At 35.8% G+C, this 19,345-nt stretch overlaps 2 protein-coding genes and 2 long non-coding RNA genes across 9 annotated transcripts in view; 2 read left to right on the plus strand and 2 right to left on the minus strand.

Moving 5' to 3' along the window:
- The first annotated feature begins 344 nt into the window (after positions 1-344).
- LOC129738409 (uncharacterized protein K02A2.6-like) lies at positions 345-3,770 on the plus strand. Of its 5 annotated transcripts, none has more exons than XM_055729594.1 (4): positions 345-1,028; positions 1,096-1,187; positions 1,247-1,310; positions 1,368-3,770. In XM_055729594.1, the coding sequence occupies exon 4, from the start codon at positions 1,526-1,528 to the stop codon at positions 2,813-2,815; it is 1,290 nt and encodes a 429-aa protein (XP_055585569.1). In that variant the 5' UTR covers positions 345-1,028; positions 1,096-1,187; positions 1,247-1,310; positions 1,368-1,525; the 3' UTR covers positions 2,816-3,770. The 5 variants fall into 5 exon arrangements, with proteins under 5 accessions (XP_055585569.1, XP_055585568.1, XP_055585567.1 ...); XM_055729593.1 differs by having other exon boundaries at positions 345-1,024; XM_055729592.1 differs by having other exon boundaries at positions 345-1,187.
- A 1,525-nt stretch (positions 3,771-5,295) lies between these two features.
- Positions 5,296-6,818, minus strand: LOC129749798 (uncharacterized). Its single transcript, XR_008738163.1, has 3 exons — positions 6,081-6,818; positions 5,729-5,910; positions 5,296-5,665 (listed from the first exon to the last, which is right to left on the minus strand). It is a non-coding gene; the product is annotated as an uncharacterized LOC129749798 (long non-coding RNA).
- A 1,086-nt stretch (positions 6,819-7,904) lies between these two features.
- LOC129749786 (zinc finger protein hangover) overlaps positions 7,905-19,345 on the plus strand; it is a 78,487-nt gene continuing 67,046 nt past the window's right edge. For both annotated transcript variants that reach the window (XM_055744870.1, XM_055744878.1), the window contains exons 1-3: positions 7,905-8,188; positions 8,402-8,740; positions 8,798-8,842. In XM_055744870.1, coding sequence (XP_055600845.1) covers positions 8,063-8,188; positions 8,402-8,740; positions 8,798-8,842 — 510 coding nt within the window. In that variant the 5' untranslated portion in view covers positions 7,905-8,062. The remainder of the gene's footprint in view (positions 8,189-8,401; positions 8,741-8,797; positions 8,843-19,345) is intronic.
- On the minus strand, positions 12,042-14,152 carry LOC129749807 (uncharacterized). Its single transcript, XR_008738169.1, has 4 exons — positions 13,418-14,152; positions 13,182-13,360; positions 13,054-13,122; positions 12,042-12,990 (listed from the first exon to the last, which is right to left on the minus strand). It is a non-coding gene; the product is annotated as an uncharacterized LOC129749807 (long non-coding RNA).

Here is a 19,345-nt window from a genome sequence, read left to right on the forward strand (position 1 = left end):
GTTAAAAGAAAAATAATTTTAACTTGCCGTTTCCGCTCAAAGTACCATTCTCGTCGCCATTTGAAGTGACCATTTTATCGCTATACTTTTAACACTTATATTAAGCGGGGTTTTCTTTATAATAAATAAAGTCTACAACACACACGTCAGGTACGTTTGGAGTCCAGTGAAGAAGAGACTCACTCGTTTATTTGTTCCTTTAAACCAAGCCTCGCCAGCGAGGTTCTTACTTGTTTGAGGGGTTTCGACCTGCATATCGAAAGTCGATTAAACAGATACTACATTGTTCAATCTGTAAAAGCGGCTATGAATGATTCCTACGCCGAAGGAAAACACGACGACGAGGGGCTGCAGACGCTGATCGTGGAGGCAGAACGAATTGTCAATTCAAGGCCCCTAACGTACTTGCCTCTAGAATCAGATGAATCGGAAGCACTCACCCCTAACCATTTCCTGCTTTTAAGCTCCAGTGGAAACCACAGAAATGATACACCGAGAAAGGCGCAACTGGATCATGCTGAACTTACTATCTTACGCAAAGGACTTGGGAAACACTGGGAATTAATACAGAGCCAACTTGATGCGTTCTGGAAGCGCTGGCTACATGAGTACCTCCCCGTAATACGAAGGCAGCAAAAGTGGTTCGAACATTCAAGGTCACTGGAACAAGGAGATCTAGTTCTAGTAGTAGATCCCATGAAGCGGAACCAATGGGAACGTGGTCGCATCATCCAAATGCTACCAAACTCCGATGGATACGAACGCCGAGCAATCGTACAAGTAGGTAATTCTAGACACATCAGGCCCGTATCCAGATTGGCGCTGCTTGACGTTCAGGAAAAACGTGTATCCCGTGAGAGCACCAGAATACACCCGGGGGAGAATGTTGCGGAATCAAACAGCGACGATGGCCACACTGGTGTCATCGAACGACTCGACGATTGACAATTCGGAAACCACGTTCTCTATTAGCGAAAAAGCCGTCACTATTACGCTGTATTTCCCTCGGTTAGCTCTGGAAGACGTAGGTGCAGGATATCTTATTGAAATTTATTAATTATTGTTAAATTTATTGTTATAATTTGCTTCTCTCAGATTCGCGTAGCTCAAGCTTTGATTCTCAATCAATCGGTTCATTACGAGTTATAGTGGAAATAGGAGTTAATTCACAGTTAAGCACATACGAAGTAAGCACATTTGAGGTTAGGATGAACCACATTTTATTAAATATTAATTGCCCTTGCAGGACGTATCAATTCCACTTTAAGCATTTAAAGGGCTCAATCTTTTTTATAAAGCGCAACTGAAATGTAAGTTACCACAATTTCCCCTTGTTAAATGCGCTAATTACTTTGTTTTTCCCGCAGTTTGAAGCGGTTAATAAACGCTATCGAAAGCAGTGCTCACCCTTTTTTTGTCTCGTAACAGTTGGCCTGAGCGTTTGGATAAAGTTTTCAAGAATATTTACGCTAATCATCATGATTTAGAGGAATTTGAAGGCTGTTTGTTGTTCCAAGGACGAGTAATGATTCCATCGTCTTTGAGAAATAAAATTTTGAAAATGCTACATAAAAATCATTCAGGAATGAGTAAAATCAAACAGATGGCCAGGAGAACTGTTTTCTGGAATGGAATCAACGACGACATTGAGGATTTTGTGAAAGCCTGTCAAATCTGTCATCAAACTACAGCAATTAGAAAAACTGTTCCTTATTCGTCATGGCAACAAACCAACAAACCGTTTAGTCGTTTGCATGCAGATTTCTTCCATTTTCAAAAGAAAACGTTTCTGGTGGTAGTCGACAGTCATAGTAAATGGCTTGAGCTCGAGTACATGAGGTTCGGTACAGACTGCAGAAAGGTGTTGAAGGTGTTTCTAAGTATCTTCGCTAGGTTCGGGCTACCAGACACAATCGTGACAGATGGAGGCCCACCGTTCAATTCTGAGTATTTCAAAGTGTTTCTGGAAAAACAAGGAATCCGAGTCATGAAGAGCCCTGCCTACCATCCAGAAAGCAACGGACAGGCAGAACGAATGGTCAGACTGGTGAAGGACGTTTGGAAAAAGTTTCTTTTGGATCCGGAAATGAACAAATTGGATACCGACGAGCAAATAAGCTTTTTCCTTTTTAATTATAGGAACACTTGTTTAGATTCAGCTGGTCAATTTCCTTCAGAACGCCTCTTAGCTTTTAAACCAAAAACTTTATTGGACTTAATTAACCCTAAACATAATTTTAAACCAAATTTTACTAAAAATATTGACGATGATGATAAATCAATAACCGTGGAAAACAAGGTATTACCTAATCCTTTTAATAAGCTTAAAAATGGTGATCTGATCTACTATAAAAATCCTAATCCGACTGATGTTAGAATTTGGTTACCTGCAAAGTTTCTAACACATGTTTCGAATAATATTTCACAGATCTCGCTCGGTGGTCGCATTCTTCAGGCGCACAGACGTCAATTGAAGATTTTGCCCGTTTCTCGCAGAGGAAGGAAATTGGTACTGCATCCCAATAATTTTGATCGACGTAGCAACATTCAGCAAACCAACATCACTCAACAGCATACTAAAAGGAGGAGAGAAGATCAGGACGATGTCAGTTCAGATTCAGATGCTGAAGGTTTTTTCGGTTTCCCAGCCGATTCATTTTTGTTTTCTGAGCAAGAAGCTCTACCGGATTTGGTTCCAATGGAGACGGAACTCGAGCAGCAAGTTGATCAGGAAGCTGTTCCCGAGCAGCGTTCGATTCGTCGTTCAACTAGAAAACCCAAGAAGCGAAAATTATGTGACTACGTGTACTTTTGAATAGTTGAAATTTTTTACAGTTTCTTATCGAATAAGTTTAAAGAACGTAAATATTTTGCGAACATTTTAAGTAGTATTTCAAAATTTAGAAGAATTGTTTTTGAAATTTCAAGCTTGTTTGAATTCGAATTTATAAACAAATTTAAGGGAAAAGGAATTGTTATAATTAAACCCAAAAACCTTAACAATTTACTTTAGCATGTAATCGATGAAGAGTAAAGGTGCATTTACAGTTCTTTCGAACGTGAAAATGAAAAAACTTATATTCTTCAAAAACTCGACTATGCTGCATTTCATGGCTGCGAAACTAGGTGGAATAGATGCGGAATGGTTGAAAGATTATTTTTGAACTGATTTCCTTGTTCAAAGCCCTTTAATCTTAATTTTATTTCAATTCCCCCGATTTTCACTGCGGAATATTTTTTCCGCGTTCACTGACATTCCGCTCGAAGTGTAAACGCACTGAGCGAACGTGAAAACGGAAAACGAACAAGAGTGGTGAATATAAATTCCGCGTTCATTTTCACGTCCGAATGGCAATGTGCATTCTGAAAAAAATTTCACCGATGACGGAAAAATTTTTGCTTCATAAAAAATTAGTTTTTTTTAATTTGTAAGCACATTTGAAGGCAATTAAAGGCTTAAAATACTACGAGTTTGAAATGAAACGCATACGATATTTTTTTTAACTTTAAAACCCGCTTGGGCATCATTTAATTGCACCTGTTGGGAGAGTTTCTCGACGAATAAATGTACCTGTTGGAAGAGCTTCTCAACGAATAAATGTAAATGAAGATCATCGAATGGCCAGATTCCATTGAAATAAAAAAAATAGATTCCGCTTTGTTCAAATGTGTGTTTCAGAAAAGGTATGGAAATAATTATGAAAATTTATGAAATCATTCAAAAATAATGTGTTTTAAGGAGAACTGAAAAGCAGAAAAATTAACAAACAAAAGAGTACTGAAGCATTTTAATTAAATAAAAACCTTTTCAATTGTTTCACTAATTAAAAGTAATTTTGAAATTTTTGTTTGTCAATTTTTAATCAAGAACAAAAAATGGCTATCTTGTAGATGTTATATTCATAACGTCCTTTCAATAAGTTTTTAAAAGAAACGAATCGCTAAAGCTCGTTACTCCTTGATCGATAAATACTTTTTAGGAGTACTTTAAATTCATAAAATGTAATTTAAATTCATTGTATTCAAAGATAAGAACTTTGGGATTATTTTATTAAATCAATCGTTTTCAAAGCTGAATATGTTTTGAAGAAGAACAATATGTTTTTTTGAGAAATTTGAATTTAAATTTGAGCATTGGTTCGACAAGTATCGATCAAAACATTGGTTGAATGATCTGTCATTTTCCGATCGAAACCAATTTCTACCCGCAGTTGAACAAACCTCTTACTAATTTTGAAGATTTGATCGATTTGACATTTCACTGCGGAATATTTTTTCACTGTGGTGAGTTCACGTTCACGTTCGAGTTCGAGTTCACAAGAACTGTAAACCGGGCTTAAATGAGAAAAGAGAAAATACTAAAAAAGGGAACATGAAGCCCTGCAATGCTTTGCCCAATAAATGCTGGTTCATTACATTTTGGATCGTAAAGCTGAACTCTACCTGTTTTATTATTTTATATCCGTTCACCGCAACTTTGGCTTTTTTCTCCACCTTAAGTTATATCACTGTTAGATGATGAAAAAAACTGATGCTATGAATGAATGTGTTCATCATTTTTTCACAATGCCGTTTCTTCTATTTTTCATAAGAATATCGTATGAAAATTGAAAGAATTTCATAAGACTCTTATGAAAAATTAGTTTGGACGCAAAAAAGTGGTTCATAAGATGTATCTTATGAAATTTATAATAAGATTTCCTCTGAGTGCAGAATTGACTAACTGGCTGAAAGCTTTCGAACACGCTAGAAATTATTAAACCATTTACGATTCAAAAATAACCATATTTTTGACCTTTTCCCGGGAAATGTCATTTTATGAGTTCTCCATGAGAACCCGCATAAATGAGGATTGTAACCAAACGGTTTCCTTAATAGTAAAGCGATGATTTGATGAAGCGTAAAAAAACGTTTAGCAAACGATTATTCAAACCGTGAAATACATTAGTTAAATCGTGAATTCCAAATTCACAGTATTTTTAATATGTCGTTAGGTTATGTAATTGTTAAAAACCGTTAAAACACTTGTATGGACGAACTGTTCTACATGCAGTCCATGTTAGGTTTAAAAACCGATTGCTGAAAATGTATTTAGATCATCGGATTGTAATCGTTATAGTTTTTTTCGAGGAGCTCTCATTCCTAAACGCTTACGTCAATGGTTGTGTAACGATTTGACTTTACTTTATTCCAACATTATTCAAACCGTTTTAGGAATCGTTCGTAAAAAGAGCACGCATACAAACGCAATATTTTTAATTTATATGGGAGATTTTCGGATAAAAATGGAAAATGTTTTCTAATTGCAACATTTTATTGAATGTCGTTTTTCCGCGCCGCTCTATATCGATACGTAGCGTAAAACAAATTATCCTGGCTCAGCGTTGAAAACGCATTCAATTACTGGAAGCAGCTCTCGCAGGAATTCCAGAGTCTTGTTTGCTCCCTCTTGGCAGTAGCGCGAAATTAATCGCTGATAGGTGACGCGATTCGGTTCAACGCCCTTGGCCTGCAAATCCGCCAGAAATTCCGTTGCTCATTATCCATATACACCCGAAGAAGGGCGTTGTAGTGGGAAATTTCCATTGCTGCGTTCATGCTGTTCAATGTTTCCCATTACTCCTGAACCAGAGCACCTCGGGAAGGTCTTCTGGAACTAGGTGACCTGCAATAAGAATTTCAAAAATTTCTGCTAAGGTGATTCTTAAAGACACCGCGTTTAACATACCGCAACAAGGAATAACCAGTCAAGATTGAGCGCTGGAAGCGGAACGGTTAATACGGATTTCCTCCGGAACATCTTTCAGATCTCGGCGTAAAGTTCTTCCAGAGCGTTTTACATCTTCTTTCAGCCGCTTCAAAGATCGGTCTAGTCCCTGACTGGAACTAGCGGCAGATGTAGCATAACCGCTGGAAAGGAAAAAAAAACACTTTCTTTTAAAAACAGTGCAATTAAACGCTCATTATAAAAATGAGCAGAAAAATCAATTACAGATAGAATCTGTTGCGTAACATGATTTGTACATCACTGCGAGTCGCAAACCGGCACCCACATAAATGGAGAATTTTCCCGAACTTACCTCACAGAACATTGCGATTGCTGAATAAACTTCGTTCCGTCTCCCGGACTGTGTTGAAAATTACGATCCGCGCGAATCCGGCGAAATAGCGCACAAATTTGCTGGACCGCAATTTTTTTCGTTCTTCACGTTTGACAACCAAAACAAAGTCTACATCAGTGGTGCCAGGTTCAATGTTTTATCAATATTTGTTTAGATATTGAGATGCAAAATTTAAAGGTAAATATTTAATCTGATCAGGATGATTATGGGTAGTAATTTAAGAATGTTTTAGGGATCAACAATTGAATAAAATTGTAATTATCTGCACAATGGATTTGCAAAGAATCACTCGTAATAACTCGCTTAATTTCACTAAAAGCTATTTTAAACGCATCGTGGAAAGCGTGAACTAAACCTCGTTTAGTACGATGTATGGGCATACCTCCAAGATAAATTATATTTTCTTCGAAACTCTATAGAGTCGTATCAGAATAAAAAAAATATAAGAGATATTCTCATAATTACTCACTGATGTTTTGTAAAACTCCCTGGCATCTCTGACCGGCGTTTCGCTCATTTTTGAAGTTTAAGTTTGAACGGTAAGGTTAACGGTTCGAGATAATTTTTACGATTACAGGAAAAAATAAGGAAATCGTTTGTACCATTCCATCACCTTTACAGATACCATCACTTTTTCACTTAAAGGTTCATGTTTCGTTTTTATCGGTCAAATTTTTCGTCGAAGTAAAGTTTAATAGAACAGCTACGTTTACACTAAAAATCACTTTTTCTGAAGCTGTAGATGAATCGTATATACTGTTTGAGATATAGTTTTTAAGTACGCGGGAAGTCATAAAATGACTTCTAGGGGAGAAGTTCGAATATGGTTATTTTTCAATCGTAAGAGACAGCACCCTAGAAGTAGGGAAAATGGTTATTTTTGAACCGTAATTCGGAAAGCAGAATAGCAAATTCGGAAATTTTCAAAGTTGTAGATAAAAAATTCAAAAAAATACGAGTTTTCATTTTTTGTATTTTATTTCTTGTTTGTTAAACATGTATGTTAACTGTACAGGCTTTCCGGTTATCGACAGTGAAAGATTCCGTAACAAAACTATGTTTTCAGATTCTGCTCCGACTGAAGCTTTTCTAAATGGCGCTTTTTTTCCGTTCGACTGGTTTTACTGATGGATGTGGCCAAAATCAAATTCGCGCGTTTTATTCCTTCCGAATATTGTGAGGCGACGCGCTGAGGAAAAGCATCCTGCTAGTAGTAATAAAGCCGAAGTTAAATTCCTCCAAGATAGCCACTAAATCCAAAAACGAAAACGATTCTAGTCTCTGAGCTGGGCAGCGCCGGAATTGATGGACCCATTTACCCAACATGGGTATTCCGACAGGCTGAAAAAACACTCCAATCCGTCCAATAGAAAATACTACCGAAGTGGAACGGTTTTCCGGTAACCCTACAAAAGTTGTTTTCAGAAAAGAATTTGAAAAAAAAAGGTAGGAATTCACATACAATTCGAAATTCAGTTCTGGTTTCGATCACCTAGCAAATAATTGACTTACCTTCGGAAAAGGATGTTCGCCGTATGATTTTGATCCCTAAAGCAGTATAAATTGATTAATATTTTTTCCTCGTAAAACGCACCCGACTATGGAATCAATCTTTTACAAAATGGCGGTGATGAGGCACAGAATTTTTCAAGCATTTTGTGGTTAATGCTCGAGAACTACCAAAATGGTTGAAAAAAATTCTAGAAAAATTGTTGAAAAATAACCATATTGGAGGTTTTGAAGCAAAACTCATAAAATGGTTATTTAAGAACCAAAAATGGTTATATAAAAATGAGCGTGTAGGAACTTTTTGCAAAGCAGAGGTCCTGTTTGCCGATCGGTGAAATCGTTTTAAGGAAACCTGCGGAAATGAGCGTATTTTTGCCTTCGATGGAGAGTAGTTGAGGCTGTTAGGTTGTTTGCCGGAAATCGTACACAAAATGAATCCAAAAAATTGCTGCCGGCTTTGCCTGGCGCCGGAAACAGAATGTGTCCATATTTTCAATAATTTTGCGGCGGACAAACAACGTTTAGACAAAAAAATATACTCGTGTGTCCATTTACAAGTAAGTTGAATTAAAACAGCAGAATAGATCCAAAATCCTTGATGCAGTTATTTGCATTACATTTTGTAGTATCTATCCTTTGTTTTATATGTTTTATTGCGCATGAATCAGGATGAAAAAAAAATAGCCAATCCTACTATGTAGAAATCTATTTATTTATTTATTTAAAATGTAGAAATCTATTAAACAATCAATTTCCTGTACCGGTTCCAGGTTGTTCCGGAAGACAGCTTATCTGCTAACATTTGCCATGCTTGTATAAGCTACCTTAATTCATGGCAAAGTTTTAAAAATCGTTGCGACGCGGCTGACCGAAAACTTCGCAATAATAGCAACCAAGATGTCTCCAGCAGAGAATGTTCCTCGGAATGTACGGCTTCCAACTTGGATCAGGTAAAAAAAATTGGTGCTAATTGCGCACTGGAGAACGGATCTGCCAAGGAAAAAAATGGCGTCAATTCTGATACCATTCAGCAGCTAGAAAAGCTGAGAGAAAACGGCATTAATATTATATTAGCATCTGCCAATTCTATAAAATCAAAAGTTGAACTGGTAATTGGTCTTCAATTAGAAGTAATTTTTGTCTAATTAGAATGATTTTTGTTTTAGGATCCAATCAAAAATGAACCGCAATCGGAAGGTGAAAATGAGGAGGTGAGTTTCAAACGTATAAGTAAGATAAGTAATCATTTTTCTGCTAATAGTTTAATGTACACAGTAAACGAAAATTACCGAGTTCGGTAATTTTTTTTACCGAAATCCTAACATGTGTAAATCGTTAAACTGTTCGGTAATTTTTTCGATAAAAAATAAACGAACATCGGTAAATCGATTCTTCATTTACCGACATTCGTTTATTTTTTACCGAAAATATTACCGAACAGTTTAAGAGCACCTGCAACGGTTCAGGCGTAAATATTGGTTTTAAGTATACCAGTTTAAGCAAAATTTGAAATTTTAGAATCGGCTAAAACACCCACTCCCCACCGGTGTAGGAGCAAATTTAAAACGGAAACACTTTCATTGCAGACACTCAATAATTGAGAAGAAAAAACCCATGTTATTGGAAAAATTGCATAAGTTTTGAGTTTCAAGGTTAGTTGTCTTAAAATTAATTCTACGAATATTCTTTTTGACAGAACAATGATTTCAACTATTCTACCAGGATTTCATTAATTTAAAAGCAAAAATGACTACACAACGAGGAAAAAAGGTCAATTGAAACAATTCTTCAAATAATTCAATCAAATTGCTTTGAATCAATGGAATAAAGTTTTGTTGAAATGAAATGAAAAAGCAATTTTTTTTCAAGTTATTGCTGACATTGATAAAGGAAACGAGAAATGTTTTTTTTTTTTTTTTTTTTTTTTTATGGCGTTTAAATAGCTCGGGGAGCTGACGCTGGAAATGAAAATTAGAATAGTTTGGAGAAGAAAATTTAAAGTGTAGAGAAGGCAGCGTAGAATAGTAAGCGATCTTGAGACGTTGGTTAAACCATCAAGCACTTCATTATATCCATGGAATATGGATAAAATGCAGTTCAAGATAATAAACCAACCCCTCCCGATACCAGTTGGAGGAAGGACATGGGCGGGTTCGAGACTGGCCTCTACATACTCCCCACGCATCTAACTACATTTAATTTTTGTGTTATTAAAGGAATCATTTTAACTTATCTTATATGTTTTTCCTTCCTTCGTCGTCGTCTGTTGAACGTCTGCTTCGTGTCTCCGCCCCAATTCCACTGGTATGTGTGATGGGTTTCGTGATAGTTGTCTCGGGGTCCAGCCAGTCATCATATGACTCCGAATCGTATGCGCAGGGGTATATGAAAATAAAAGAAAGAGAAAAGGAGAGGAAAGAGAAATATAAAGGAAGGAATTAGTTCTTGCATGAAGTAATTGAAGTGTTATTTGCTGTTTTTCCCTAATTTTTTGCCTTTCATTTTCTGAATTTTGAAATTTTTGTTTTTCTTTTTAGAGTTTTTCCATTTCATTGCTAATCATACTATTTTACCAAAATATGGATGTGAGAGTTTGTTTTGCTTTTTGGAGCAAGCCTATTTCAAACTAATAAAAATTCTAGCTCAAATTAATAGTAGAAGTAGGCTACCTTATTCCTATCACAACATCACAAAATCATGAAAATTTACCAGAATATGGATATAAGAGCACATCTTACCGTACCCTACCTACCTCACATAGTTGAATGTTAAAATCCATCATAATTTACAAAAAATCTACATAGGGGTTCTATTAAAATATACCGCATGCCTATTGTAAAATGCCCGAAATCAGTAATTAGGACTACCTACTCATTGTTATTCTTCAAAACCGTACATTCTAATATATACTTCCATAGATGAATTTCAAACTAAACCGAAAAACGTAAAGATTTGCTAAAAATGAATAATTAAATAAAAAGCAAAAAAACGTCTTACCAAATGAAATATAACATTTTCCAACAACAGCATTCCCATCCAATGAGCCTCTAGTTCTTGTAAAATGCTTGATTTAAGAATAAGCCAACGAAATTCATAAACCGCAAATACACACTTACTAGAGCATTGGGGAGGCGAATACCATAACCTTTACCTAACATCGTAATACTTTTCACACGTTTTCTCTATTTTTAATTCTACAAGACTAAACCATCTAACTACCTAACCAAACGAATTATGCCCTATTGAAAGTATCAACTTTTATTATGGTAAATTGTGATACTTTCACTACCAAATGTTGCGATTGTTCTGCGGAAGGGAGGGCAAGTGTTTCAACTCCCATTCATCTTATCAACATGGATCATGAAAAAAAAATAGACATCTTTGAACCTACTGCTGAATTTAAACTAAATAAAGATGTCCAGCTCCTCTTCTAATTTAGGCCATATTATGACACCATGTTTAACGAGATTGTGTGTAACGACACTGTCAGGAAAATGATGGGTTGATCCATCATTTTCACAAACATACACACCGCAGCCGTTAACCCATTGCAACTTAGGGTACGGATAAAGGAAACGAGAAATGTTCATCCCAAAGTCAAAGGAAATTTTCCCTTGATTTGTCGACATTTTTGTTTGACAAAAACTTGTTTCACTATTTGTAAATTTATGTATGGATACAGAAAAATATGCTAATATCGACGAAAACTCCGAGCAATCCATACGAAACTAAAAATCCCTCAATATCTCAAATGAAACAAAAATTATAGAACAAACAATAAACATTTTTTTTACCTCATTGAAAAAGTATTAAAATTTTCTTTTCGTTTATTTTTTTCAAATTTTAGAACGCTGACTGGATTCACTAATTCGTCGAGCCCAAATGAAAAGCTTTTTATTCAATTATATTAAATCGAGAATAATGTAACATGTATTATTTATACTTGATATGGTTTTTATTAACATCTATTCTCAATTTATGTTACGTATAGGGTGGTTGAAGCAAAAAAAAACATTCAAATAATATCTCAAAAAGAAACTATTATCACACCCAATGTTACCCAAACATGTGTGAAAGAAATCATTGTTGGCTAAAATTTTCTCACCGTGAACTAAATCGGTCTGTCGTATATTTTGAAATCCTGTTCCAAATTTGCATGAATTTGGAACAAAGGCGTATAACTGTTGGGAATTTTGAAATCGATAACTGTGCTAAAACAGCAATATACGCCACCGGTGCCAGCCGAAATGTTTTAGCGTGGTCGAAAACCGTGTTTTGCATCTACCGTTGGGACAGCCCTAACGATTTACACATGTTAGGATTTCGGTAAAAAATTTACCGAACTCGGTAATTTTCGTTTACTGTGTAGGTTTAAGCTTCAAGTTATTGGAAGAAGATACAGAGCCGAAAGAAGCCAATAAGTTTTTTCTATATTTGATACAAGGTTCTTAGATACACTAGGTTCTCCGACTTTCACAGTAAGTAGGCGAGAAGTGAGCGGGGCTCTCAATGAGTTTGTTTATTTTATGCTCAGCTTTTCTGGGGTTTGTTAGTAAACAAACTTCATGAGTTCCGTATAGTTGCATAGCCTACATAGCCAAAATGGCTGAATCGGGAATTCGTTATTCGGGAACACCTCCTGAATATATACCCACCTTGATTTGATACTCTTTGTCGTATATGTGTAAAGGTTTCGATTCCGGAATCACCGTTGGGGGAGATTCTTTACTGCTACGTTTCCAAGGACGTATTTGTTCTTTGATTGGTGACAAAGGACGATCCTTAAATTTTATGGGTGTGTCTACCAGTTAAAGAGATAAACTGTCGTTTACCGAAATCGGTGGTCGGGCGAGTCCTGTTGACAATGGTGTCGATTTCTATCATTGATTTCATGGCATTCTTTTGGGGGCGATCGGATTTTTGGATGATTCTCGCGAACCATTGAAGTAGACTCGCCCTCAATGGTTTTCTCGACAAATGGTTGTTGTTTCGTTTCAATATCGCCAACTTTTTCTGGTATCAAAAAAATTGTGGAGCTGGCAATGCTGATGCCCGAATCTCGCATTTTCGAAGATCTTGTACTTTCATGGGTGTTGAAAATGCTGAACTGTTTCTCAAGTTGCGATCGATCAACCTTGAGGGGTGCTTTTGGAGTGGAATTTGTTGGAGCTGATCACCCGTTTGCTTCGCCAGTACGTCATCGAGTTATTTTCCGAGACGGTCGTTCAGTTACGTTCTCTTTACCTTTCGTGGGTTCAGTCGTCGTTATCGATCTCTGTGCATTGACGAGCTGCTGACTTTTTCAATAGATTTCGATGAGGCCAGTAAAAAGGAATCGTTCAAAATTGCACAATTCTAGCTGGAATTATGGAAATAATATTATTGTCTATTTCTTCTGAGACGAGATGCCCCTCTTACTTACTTATAATCATCGTCGGAATCTGATTCCGATTCAAGCGGCGGAAGTTCTGATACTCGTTTGGGCTGAAAACTGAATAAGGAATGCAATCAATCAAATGTGTAACTTTTTTGAAAATCCTCAAACAATACCTTCTAGTTGCTCGACAAAACTTCGGAGACCGCTCCTCGGAAGAATCTTTAATAACCAGGCTGCGCTTTTTTTTCGGGCATAGAAAGCACCATTCCGGTGAACCCTGAGTAATTGGATCCAGCACTATATAGCGTTTTTCCTTGGAAATCGAAAGCACATTTGACGATCAATTGAATGTCTGAAATCGTAATATTCTTTTATACAAAAATACACAAGTTTGTATATAAAAACTTACCGTTAGTAAATTGTAGTTCCATCCTAAGAAATCTACTGTTCTTCATGTAAAACGGATTTTTCCAACCCAGTGCTTTAGGAAGGCCAGTGGATTCTTCAACAGAGCAGGGTAACATTGACAACATTGTTGATGTTTCTGCCCAACAGAAGATGTACCTCTTTCTAAAACATAAAATTCAAAACATTATACAGACCCCGTTCGTTTTTGGCAATACGCTCGTAATTTTATGTTGCGAAAATCGAATGTTGCCAAAAACGAACAGTTTTTTTGTCCCTTTTTAATTTTAAATTTTTTTTTCAAATTAGTCAAAATTGATGTAAAACCTCATATTAGCATGAAATTTTTCAATTTCGCTCAATTTTATTAGTTTTTAGCCGTAAAACATGGAAAAATTCGTGTTTTTACAGTTTAAAACTATTATAGGGTAACGGACTTATTTTGGACCGGGTACATATTTTGGACCACCTTGCAGATTTTTTCCAATATTTCTCTCATAAATCATGTTTATCATGAAATTTTGAACAAATATAGTTAAAGCTACTTCTTATGATTCTAATGATATCTAACTTTTTATTTAAATAAGCTGATAAGGGATAGGAAATTTAAAATAAAGTTTGTATTTTTCACAGTTGGGAAAAATCAAGCTTATTCCAGGAGGACGTGCCATTATTGGACTCAACTTCCAAGAAGTTTTATGCCTAGATGTGATGAATTAAACAACTACAAACATGTTTACAGCTATGAGCAAACACTTGAAAACTAGTTTGCAAGCTCGAAGAACCAAAAAAACTTGTTTTAATAGCTATTTGACCCATGTCGAAAATAGGTCCTACTCAATTCTTAAGGAACATATTTTGGACCATTCAACATAACCTGGGTATTAAACTTGCTGTTAAATTTTCATGGAAGTAATAAGACGTTGTACAACGATATGAAAGAGTTATGCACACTATTTCAATCACTTAATATAATTTAAATTTGGGATTTTGGTATTATTTTATTTAATCAACTCGCTAAAGCCCAAACTCTCCTTTAGACGGGGCTCACTTCAATCAGCATAAAACCAAACCAATCATTGCTTTAACTTACGTTTTGTGCACTATGCTTTAAAACTCGTTAATCTAACAATCTACAGTAATGACAACTATTTGATAAGCAGTTGTCAAAAACTACAGCTTGAAGAAGCTTAAAAACATGAAAAAACTGAACATGCACCATTTTTTTTATTAAGTCATTTTTTTTTTTTGTGCTTCATGGAAAACTATTGCAGGTTGGTCTAAAAGCACAACCATTCTGGGTTGATTTTCGAGAAAAAAAAACATACTTAGTTAGTTAGAAGAGATGAAATATAAACCAGGTCTCACCCTCCTCAGTTAATATTAAAATTGTTGAAATGTTTAAAAATAACAACCGAAAAAGAACTTAAAATCTTGTTTTTCAGCCCCTGTGGTGATGCAATTTTAAAAATACTGGAAAAATTTTCCAACTATTGTTTTTTCTGGAACAAAAGTTGATTTAAAGATAAAACTGATTTTTTTGAGAATTTTCAGCGAAAAATGTTTGGCTTATAGATGGTTAAAAACATAGCATAATTCTCGCACATTTTTATCTTTTTGAATTTATTTTTTCTACAGAATCGAAGCCAAATCAAATCCACTAAGGTTTTGGGAGTCGAAATGCATCTATCGATGTCGCGGAGTTGATGATGTCACACTTTCTTAACTTATCATTGGGCCGCCTGAAGGAGATTTATGTTCTGAAAATTGATCATAAAGTTAAGCCAACTGGGCAGTATTTAACACTGCAAAACAAATTTCGTCGAGATTGCAGTGTGCTATCAGAATGTTCAAAAATTTGAAACACACTATATAACGGAGGAGTTTTTCTGTTTTTTCTTTATTCTTATCGAACAATCAAAACTTAACTACAAGAATTAGAAAAGACAAGATTAACTGAATTATCCGCATAATTGCGCATCAGACGCTGTCGTAAATTAAGCAAAATTAAAAAAAATCAGTTCAAGGGTGGTCCAAAATAGGTCCAGAGGGTGGTCCAAAATAGAAGCCTGGTGGTCCAAAATACCGACCAGAGTAAAAATCAAAGAAAAACGTTTTTAAGTCTAAATCTTGTTACATTGCAACAAACGGCGATATGTTTCGATAGAAAAAGCCTTTATCTTCTTAATAAACGGATAAAGCAGTCAAAAATTGTAACATGTACTTTTTTATTTCAGAAAATAGCATAGCCACTTCCCAAAGCGGTCCAAAATTGGTCCGTTACCCTAAATAAGCCGAATTGAAAAATTTCATGCTAATATTAGGTTTTATATTAATTTTGATTAATTTGAAATGAAAATAAAAAAGTGACAAAAAAAAACCGTCTTTTTTGGATGTTGCCAAAATCGAACGGTTTTTGCTTGGATGTTGCCAAAATCGAACGGGGTCTGTAAACATTTTTTTTAAGTACCGTCTTTTTTGGATGTTGCCAAAATCGAACGGTTTTTGCTTGGATGTTGCCAAAATCGAACGGGGTCTGTAAACATTTTTTTTAAGTACAAAACTTATAACTTACCAATTATTAGTAGCACTCAAACTGAAAAATAACGAATCTCAAGACCACCGAATTGATGAATAATTACAGTGTCGGACAATAGAATAGGACCGCTCTAATGCAAAATATTCAAATCACCTTTAAACTGCCAATTCAAATATAATAATATGCAACACCTAGCGGCAAGCACTTACTGTAGTATGCCTGGGGCCCCCAGTCCCCCCCCAGGCCCTTTTAAAGTCTTGAGCGAACCATCCGAATCTTCAACTCAAACGTCAAATCCGTATTGCTGTACGGGTGCGAAACTTGGTGCACATATGCGGTAACGACGCGAAAACTGCAAGTATTTGTAAATCGCTGCCTGCGGAATATCATCCGCGCTTGGTGGCCTGGCAACTGGATCTCGAATGAGGAACTACATCGCCGGTGTCATCAAAAGGCGCTAGAAATCGAGATTCGGGAACGTAAGTGGAGATGGATTGGGCACACGCTGCGAAGAGATGAAAACGAGATTTGCAGAGAGGCGCTAGATTGGAACCCAGAAGGTCATCGAAGAAGAGGCAGACCCAGAAATTCGTGGCGGCGAAGCCTAGCCGCTGAAATCCGAACTGTCGACGAGAATCTTGACTGGGACCAGGTGAAGACGCTGGCTCCGGATCGTCAACAGTGGAGGTCTTTTACCACGGCCCTATGCACCGGAGGATCGGCGCGGTATCATTAAGTAAGTAAGTAAGAACCATTTCGCGCGTAGGGCTGCGTTCGATGCCATAAATTGCGGTTCCAACTTTAAACGTGCATCAGTCTAGTCAGCTGATTGCACCGATAACACCCATACACGTTCAATAATGAGCATACTACGAACAAAAATCAATCATCCCCGTGTGTGCATAATCACTTTAACTTTAGTGTTAGTTTTCCAAGCAGACCTGAAAAAAATTGTTTTTCAAAGGCCATTTTGCAATCTTAGTGCACTGTTTGTTGGAAGATGTCGGATTATAAAATGGTAAGTTGCTTTAAAATCAGTGCGAATTTAAATGTTTGATTTGGTTTATTTCTTTTTATTTATAGCTCGACGGACATAAAAGTGCTTGTTATCTGCGACAGAAAGGCGCCTGGGAAACAATCTTCCCTTTCATCTTGCTGGAGGCAAAGCAGGGTACGTGGCATCGATTGTTCCGGCATGTGACCGAAGTGGAATTGCTTCAGTTCCGCAGAGGATAGAGGTAGAAAATAATGCTTAAGGTAGCTGACTAGGTCGCTGTTATTCGAAATATGCATCGTGGCGTAAAAAAAATCGGATCAACCCATACAGGTGATAACAGAAAGTTCCAAATTAAAAGAACAACTAAAAGTGTTTGTTATGTTTGTGATCATATGAACAAAATAAAAACTTCAAATGAGGCACTTGGGATCAGATATAGACACCTGGGGGAGGAAGACTGAATAAAAAAAAGAAAAAAATATTTCTAACGTCAAATTTCTCTCATCAATCTACCGACCAGTGCGAAGGTTAAAAATTTTACTTTCTTATTTAGTGATTTTTTACAAAACTTGTTTGATGCTGAAAAGCACTTGTTTTGCATGAAACAATGATTTAATTAGGTTTTGTTTTGCTCTGGCATATTCTTGCATGATCAGGCGTATTGAGTCGCTCAAATTTCGTTAAAGTTTTGAAGCTGATAGATAAAAATGGTTTGATTAATGGTTGTTCTAAAAACAGCCAAATCTAAATTAAGTACCTAAACAACATTTACATGACTCGCTACACGAAACTGATCATCTAAAGCAAAAAATTTGAACGATTACAAATCTTTTCAACAATTGCTGGCTTTTTGCCGAACAGTAAAAAAACGATACAGAAAACGATACAGCAAATTTCAGTCTTCCTCCCCCAGATAGACACTATAATTTCATATAGTCTGGCAAAGCGGATGACGGGAGCCAATCGAACTGTCATTCGCGGAGCCAATCGAGCAAACTTTCTAAATATTGGGAAATCATGGTTAAAGTATTGTGATTCACAAAGCTTTTCTGGCATTTTGATAACATAAACTAAAGTTATTTAGCATAATTTTCACTATTTTTTTACCTATAGATCATAATATATTTTCCTAAAGCGATTTCGAGTTGAAGTGACAAAAATAGCATATTATTTACGAATTTGAGAAAGTATTTTTTATTAGGCAACTGGAGAGAGTTATGAAGAGCTTGAACATTATCGTAGAATGCTCGATTGGCTCCGCGCGAATGACAGTTCGATTGGCTCCCGTCATCCGCTTTGCCAGACTATATGAAATTATAGTGTCTATAGGATCAGAGGGGTGCAAGTGATTTTTTATCAAAACTGAGATAATCTGTTTTTTGGAAATTTAAAGTACACTGAGCAAAATCGGGCTATAAACAGTATTGGGAATTCTAGTATTTTTGCACTACTAGAAAATCCAATACTTTTTATAGTGAGCGCAAAATTTTGCGCACAATAGTTTTGCGTTACGATAAATTTTATAGGAATTTCCAGTGAAAGTAATTTAGTCGTAATTTGATAAAAATGATTATTCTAGGCAATGAAATGAATGTATTTAATTTTTCTTTCGATTTCAAATTGATTTGTTATGAAAAATGAAACATCTGGCTTTGAAACATTATAATATTTTATTAATCACAAAAACTTTAGATTTTACAATTTTACCTATAAAGAACTATGTTACAACAAAATAAGATAAATCTACACATTTTACCATCAGATATGATGACTGCGGAAAACCTGACGCGTATTTGATGCGGAGCTGCAGCTGCCGTTGATTTTGATGCTTCAGATTGATGTGAAAAATCTCGAAAAGCAGAGAAAAGCTACATAGCAGAACGATCATAGTGGACCTGGATAGTAATAAAAAGAAATAAAAATAACGACATGAAAATTATAAAAATACATATTGAATGATAAATTTATGGGAAATAACTTTTATCCCAATAAGATTACAGAACCATTCTCAGTTTTCTTATCTTAATTACAGATTACAGTGAATTTATCATAGTTCAGAACCGTCAATTTTAGATTTGGACTCAAAATTACAAACGGTACTAGATTCCACCTCGATTCTGATTGTTTATTTATATTCAAACAGCAGGTTTGAAAAACCTCTTAGCTGAATTAAACCACAGAGAAATAAAACTACGATTTCGAAGTAGTCTATGATTCCTTGGTATTCAGCCACAGTGTTTGCAAAACCCAAATACTAGTATCAATGAATAAATCAATTAATAAATAAAAAAAAACCCACTGAGGGTGCTAGCAAGTAGCTAGTGAAATACTAGTATTAGTCTGTGATACTAGTATTTGGAGTTTTTCAAATACTGTGGCTGAATTCAAAGGAATCA

Source organism: Uranotaenia lowii, chromosome 1 (genome assembly GCF_029784155.1).
Source record: "Uranotaenia lowii strain MFRU-FL chromosome 1, ASM2978415v1, whole genome shotgun sequence".
Taxonomy (NCBI): Eukaryota; Metazoa; Arthropoda; class Insecta; order Diptera; family Culicidae; genus Uranotaenia; species Uranotaenia lowii.

What these genes read in the sequence shown, in the direction of transcription:
- LOC129738409 (XM_055729591.1), top strand. Translation starts at nt 1,526, where the DNA reads ATGATTCCATCGTCTTTGAGAAATAAAATTTTGAAAATGCTACATAAA.